This window comes from Fistularia commersonii, chromosome 13 (assembly GCF_037954325.1).
Source record: "Fistularia commersonii isolate RoL2024-O1a breed Wild chromosome 13, RoL_Fcom_v1.0, whole genome shotgun sequence".
Taxonomy (NCBI): Eukaryota; Metazoa; Chordata; class Actinopteri; order Syngnathiformes; family Fistulariidae; genus Fistularia; species Fistularia commersonii.
This window is the reverse complement of record NC_141296.1, coordinates 7,814,189-7,820,827: the sequence shown is the minus strand read 5'-3', so window position 1 is coordinate 7,820,827 and position 6,639 is coordinate 7,814,189. Positions and strand designations below refer to the sequence as shown.

The following is a 6,639-nucleotide window of genomic DNA, read 5'->3' as shown; positions in this document are numbered from 1 at the left end:
AAAGGGGCAGGACAGGTACACGCAGAGGGAACAAAGGACGGTGATTCAATACTTACTTCAGTCACGGTCATGTGCTGGATTTCTTCCTCTGATTTTACTCGGGAGGAGCCTGCAAAAAAAAAAAAAATGCATACATTAGGTAATGAAATGACTCCTGAAGATTTAATCCCTAAAGTGTTGCTACATGTGTCGATGTCAGGTTCCAGTGAACAGATGTAAACAGTGCGGAGGAAATCACTCTTATCTGAGTGGAAGTAACATCTCATCACCCCGTGTCCTGCAGCAGACGCCAAATGCCTTGTTCTTTTTTTTTTCAGATGATATGAAATTGCACATCATGCCACTTGATTTATTGTGTGTATATCAAAGGGGTACGAAAACATGAGGAAAATAAGTTGAACTTGTCCAGCAGCAGAGGTTTATGGGGGTCTTAAGGGTTTGAAAACTGAGCTCCACGGAGGTGACTAACCACGGGAATAAAAAAAAACAAATGAAAAGAAAATTAACTTGTGTGTAAAATTAAAAGATGCTGTTTAATATATTTCAATTATGCAAAAAAATATGGGCAATGAAGTAAGAATTATGGTTACTAACAACTTGTTTTTGTTATTGTTAATAATAATAATAAATCAACAACTACTACTGCTGCTACCACTAATAATAATTTATTATCAATTAGTCTACTAACAACTTGTTTTTGTTGTTGACAATAACAACAACGACAACTACAGCTTCATTATTAAGAAATTTGTAGTAGTAAAACAATGGCAGTGCCTCAGGGTTGAAATGTATTATAAAGTCTGATTTTTAAAGAAATAATGCATTCTACAATAATGATAACTACAACTAACCCTTGGGTGTCATAACATTAATACAACAAAAATATGTGGCCTATAATCACTGTAACTTTTTACATTTCCTAATTAAACCCGGTGGCAGTTTGGCTAAAATAGTGAATATTTCAAAATGTCCAAGTCACATATATTTTGAGCATTTAAATTGATGCAAAAATCCCAACAAAGATTTTTTTTAACTACACTGCAGGATCCACTATATATGTTTGATATATGTTGTTTGTCCCTAGTTACATTAACAGTACCACTTTATGTAACCCTGCTCTTTTTTATGATTCAAAATGTTTTTTGATGAGTATAAATATTTACTTTTTTGACGTATTTTACGTATCATGGCAGCTTTTGCAAAGTGTTTTTAAGCATGCACATGAAAAAATATGCAATAAATGTTCTGTATTGGCATTCCTTAGTCATACAGTAATTAGTTTTGTTGCAATACAGAGTAAATGTGCTTTTCCTGGATCAGCTTGGAAAATCTTAAATATATAAGATCCCTTACAGAGACCACATAGAAGTGTGGTCACTGTGAAGAATGGACAGAGAAACGAGGGGCAAGTAGTTTTGGTCTGCAGCAAACACAAAGTTCCTCTAATTTATGTATGGCATATGTCATTTTCATTCCCCTGCAATGAAAATGACAGCTGAGTAGGGCCGCTACAAGCAAAATCATGCAATTGGTCCTGTTTGTCCAACAAAATACATTCAAACTTTAAAAATGATATCAAAATGAACTGGAATTACAGAATATACCTTTTCAGTCTTTGGGTGAAAGAGCTGAGGTGCAACATTGTAGTCAGCCTTAAAGTTTGGTTTTAAAGTAGCATTTTGCTTGCATTTTGATACACCTACACCATATTGCATTTTTAAGGGGAAAAAAATACAAAAGCATCTGATTGATTATTAATTGGCTCTACTTGTAAATAATTCATTAGTCATCCTTGTCCTTTTACTTTTCTAAATTCTAATACAATGTCCCCAAATGAATTTGGTCATTTGTCCTTTCGACTGAAAAACTGTTTTCATCGAAATTATATATATGAGTGTTATATACTGTATTTTTGGATTGGCTCCCTCTATCGGCATAAGCTCGGCATTGATTATAAGTGATATTCAGAGTGTCATACACTTGCAAACAATGTTAATTTTGACATCATACAATTTCACATCAATATTTAAGGAATTCCAAAAATGAAATGCTTGAACTTAAATGATCGGCCGTCGGGGTTTATGTTGGGTGTTTCTGTCCGTCGTACTCAACATTCCGACTAGAAACACGCGTGGTTTAACGTTCTGCCCGAGTGATATTAGACGAATTCTGAAACTCGACATCGTACCGGTTGTCCAGTTTATTTGCGTATGAATGGACGAGTTGCTCTGTCTCCGTGTGTCTCAAAGCCATGCCCAGCAGCTCAGGTAATCGTGTGTTTACACAGAGCCACGAAATCCTTTAGCATTTAGCACGAAACCGGCTATTCCAGCTGTTTAACTTACGTCGCAAAAAGGGTTCGGGGTTGTTTTTGTCAGTCTGTGCTAAATTTGGCATTACTCATTTCTTTTTTTTTTCCACAGGAAATGTCTGGAGTCACAAGGTTTCCTCGATCACAGTCGACGCCTTCTGAAAGAGTCAGATGGGAATGTTCTTCTGCCCGTTTTAAAATCCTGTCAGTCAAAGCTGGACCTTTCCTGTCTCAGAGCCATGGTGGCTCCACAGGCCACCTGCGAAATTTTGACTCAGGTCAGGAGGAGCCTATGTTACTGTTCAGCTGAAATATATTTGGGGGTTGAAAAGCATATTTATTGTTCTCCACAGTTCCCTCTTCAGTCAAAAAAGAAGAAAGAGCGAACAGGTTGTGATAAACTAGAGAAGATCCTTCGGCACCTGTTGGAAAGTCATGGAGAAAAGTGGACAGATGACCTGAGAAAAGATATTCCTCGCAACTACCAGCGGCATGGAGACTTAATCCTGCTTGGGGACAAGTGTTTCTCTCTGCCTCTATGGAAGAAAATGTGTAATGTCCCCAAATTATATTTACTATAGAAAACAAGCATCAAAACCATTGACACGGCTGTTGATTGTTCGTTCTCAGATCAAGAGTTATGGAGTGCAGTGGCCGAAAGCCTGGGTGCAAAACGCTTGGCAAGAATGAGACGAATATCCAGGGACGGTTTCAGATCTCCCGCAGTGACAATGCTGATGGGAGAAAACAGCTGGGTGAAACATGTGGACAATGGAATCAGGTAAGAATCATCCCTTATCATTGATAGTCAACTATTTCCGAATGATTAAGTACATTAACAGTACATTTTCAAATGAATAATCTGCATTGTTATTGTTTCAGCTATGAATTTGATGTCACCAAATGCATGTTCTCAGCTGGAAACATAACGGAGAAGATCCGGGTAGCAGCATTTTGCTGCAAAGGGGAGACTGTAGTTGATTTATATGCCGGTATGAAATCTTTGTTTAACACCTAAATGCATTTTAGGGTTAAGTGAGTTAGTTTATTATGAAAATATAATTTTGTAGTTTGAGTTTGGATACACGATTCTCTTGTCCCACATTCACCCTTATTGTTGTCTGTCTTATTTTTGAAAATCTTTTGCTATTAGTTTTTTTCCTCTGTTGTGCAATGACTTTCAATCTTAATTTTCCTTAAAACATTGGAAATTGCTTGAATTGACAATTGCATCAACATAAGCAAAACCACCAAAAAAAGCATGTTTTTTATTTTCTTTAACAAGAGCAAAAGTCGATTGTAGAATTTTCCAACAATTCTTGAGAAATCGCATCAAAAAGGGGAATGCAGCTGTTTCTCATTGTGCAAAGACATTTGTGTTTCATAAATGTGGTGTGGTTTCCTTTCACAAGTGAATATTGGAATGTATTTCAGTATCTTATGCAGACCATCATGATATTCATTTTTTTTTTTTTTACTATCCACCCACAATGTTCTGTTGATTAAGATACTGTACGGTTGATTTAACAAAAAAAAAAAGAAACAAGAAACAACTTAAATCGCTTGACCTATATTTTAAAATCCAGATTGAGGCTAGGTGACAGAAATAGTGCAACATCTACAGATGTCTCAGAGGACATTTGTATTGTCTTTTTTTTTCCAAGTTTTTGCATAAATATTTCTCAGTCTGTCACATTGCTCAACACTTCCAGAATTTATATGAAGCGAAACGTATTTTGGAGTCATGATACATGATAAGTTTAACTAGCATGACTGTACCTCGTCTTAGGTATCGGATACTTCACACTCCCATACCTGGTACATGCTGGGGCTTCACATGTGCATGCCTGCGAATGGAACCCAGATGCAGTGGAGGCACTACAGAAAAACCTGGTGGCGAACGGAGTGATTGATCGCTGCACAATTCATCAGGGAGATAATCAAAAAGTAATATGATTTATTCATCTCTATATATAGTATTTAGTTAATATATTAAAGAAGAATTTGATGTCTGTAAAAAGTCTATCCACTTCTTGGAATTTAATATAACTAATGCTGGTGATGTTTTACCTAAAACCAGTTCTGCTTAGATGTTTCAGCCAATTGCTGTTCCTTTGCGTTTCTATGCTGTTACCATACATGTGGGTTCAATTAAAAAGTAGATCTGAAATATGTCATAATATTTCTTAACTTAAGGTTATGCTCTTCATTAAATCAATATATCTTTTTGAAGAGTATCAGTGCCCTTTTTTCAAATAGCAATTTTTTTTTAAACATGAAATACATCTGAAGTGTAGCTATCATTAAGTAATTATGTCTTTATATATTGTTTTTCTTTTTCATTGAGAGGTTCAACAAAATACATTGAAGTGGTTTTGTAATTTCCTCAGGTGCAGCTCGGTGACGTCGCTGACCGGGTGAACCTGGGTCTCATACCAAGCTCTGAGGATGGATGGCCTTTGGCCTGTCGTTTGCTGAAGAGAACCACTGGTGGCTTTTTACACATCCATCAGAACGTTACGTCGCCATTTCCAGACACTGTAGCCATCCATGAAATCACTGATGCTACCCAAAGGGTGTCTGGGAAGAAAGCTGACAGAGAGGTGTGGCAGAACTGGGCTGATGAAACTGCAAAGTGCATCAAGTCTCATTTAAATGAAATCACAGCTGCACCCTGGACAACAAACATCCATCACATTGAGCATGTGAAGTCATATGCACCTCATGTTCATCATGTTGTGCTGGACTTGGAGTGCAGACCCTCCTAGATTAAAGATATTAAAAACTGCTGAAAAAAGAGGCAGACAACAGCCTGTCAGTAAAAGTTTCTACTGCAAACCAAGTAAATTGTCTGAATTTACCTACAATATTTTTTGAAGTAAAATCAAATACTGTCTTTTTTTTTTTAACCCAGCCAGACTTTGACCTGTAGTTACTGAACCTCCCTGCCTTGTCTCATAGAAGTCTAGTAGGCAAAGCCTTTTCTCATCAAGAAACATACTCCCAAATACCAGACATTCTTTCCTTGTTGTGACAAATGGTAGATACACATAAATTAATGTGAAAGCATAATTCACTTTTAACACTTCCCATGAGCTTCTTTTTTGAGTTCCTGTTTTACATGTGGTTGCTACATCTTCCAAAAAAATCAAATGGGTAAATTGTTTTTTAAGAATAGTGAGGCAGTGATGGAACACAACAGGATATTTCCACTTTTCAGCTCTGAAAAACAAAACTCTCTCTTTTTAGTTTTTTAGTTTTCACCTTGCTATGAAACCAGTGCTGCTTGCCAGGCAAAAATGATAATATAGTTGGAATAAAAGCAATTGGTAAGAATCATAGATTTCGTTTTTGCAGATCATACATTGATATTGTCCTGAAACCACATAATCACTGCTACTTGCCTTTCTTGGGTGACTGACATCCATCATATACCACTTATCCTACTCAGGGTCGCAGGAGATGCTGGAGCCTATGGTCACTGTCTCATTCTCACATCAGGGCACTTATCGCAATTTTTGTAATTAACCTGCTGAATGTTATTGGACTGTTGGAGGAAACCAACACAGACAAAGGGAGAACATGTGAATGCCACACAGAAAGGTCTCCTGGTGGAATCAAACCAGGGCCCTACATACAGTGAGGCCAATCTTGGCTGGCGGTTCAGTGTCTTGCTCAGCAACTTCGGCACACTAGGAGGAGCCAGGAATCAAACCAGGAATGTTTGGTTCCAAAGACAACTGCTCTACCTCCTGCACCACACTGCCCCCAAGCTTTCAGATACACACAAATTTTTTGATCTATTTGTTAGGCTACAGCTTTTTGAGAGCCACAGGATCACAACTAGGGCTCACGTGAATGCAAATTATTTCAAGGTTACTGTTCCCATGGGGGAGGATATGGAAATGGTCTTATTTTGTGGAATTGGCCGTTCTAATAAATATTGGAATAGCACAGATGAAGTATATGTATCAGAAATTTGTCTGTATTTAATTTCACTTCATTTGGCGTTTTTGACATTTCCAAATCAACGATTGTCAGACATTTACTGGGAAAAATGTGCTTTGAAAACATTCATATGGATCCGTTCATAGATTGAGTGAATTTAAAGGGCAGGGAAAACTGAAATTATTAATTTCTATGATCATTACATTACAGTCATTTGGCAGATGCTTCTCTCCAAAGCGACTTACAAAAAGTGCAATTCAGTCAACGAAGATCCAAAGTACCAGTTACTTTTGATGATTAAGTTTGTTTCATTAGTTGCGGATAGTTGTGCTCCTGCTTTCTTTAGTTTCTGTAATTAAGAATGCTGGCCATTTTCATAT

General features: G+C 37.1%; 1 protein-coding gene across 1 annotated transcript; it reads left to right on the top strand.

Annotated features, from left to right (window-relative positions):
* The first annotated feature begins 2,128 nt into the window (after window positions 1-2,128).
* On the top strand, window positions 2,129-6,226 carry tyw2 (tRNA wybutosine-synthesizing protein 2). Its single transcript, XM_086158386.1, has 7 exons — window positions 2,129-2,267; window positions 2,424-2,589; window positions 2,665-2,863; window positions 2,942-3,092; window positions 3,194-3,303; window positions 4,101-4,258; window positions 4,702-6,226. The coding sequence occupies exons 1-7, from the start codon at window positions 2,215-2,217 to the stop codon at window positions 5,077-5,079; spliced, it is 1,215 nt and encodes a 404-aa protein (XP_086014512.1). The 5' UTR covers window positions 2,129-2,214; the 3' UTR covers window positions 5,080-6,226.
* The last annotated feature ends 413 nt before the right edge of the window (window positions 6,227-6,639 follow it).

Bases quoted from the DNA above. Each gene is read 5' to 3' on its own strand.
- tyw2 (XM_086158386.1), top strand. From the start codon at position 2,215: ATGGACGAGTTGCTCTGTCTCCGTGTGTCTCAAAGCCATGCCCAGCAG. The intron at 3,093-3,193 runs GTAAGAATCATC...TTATTGTTTCAG, and splicing joins CATGTGGACAATGGAATCAG to CTATGAATTTGATGTCACCA. The intron at 3,304-4,100 runs GTATGAAATCTT...ACCTCGTCTTAG, and splicing joins TGTAGTTGATTTATATGCCG to GTATCGGATACTTCACACTC.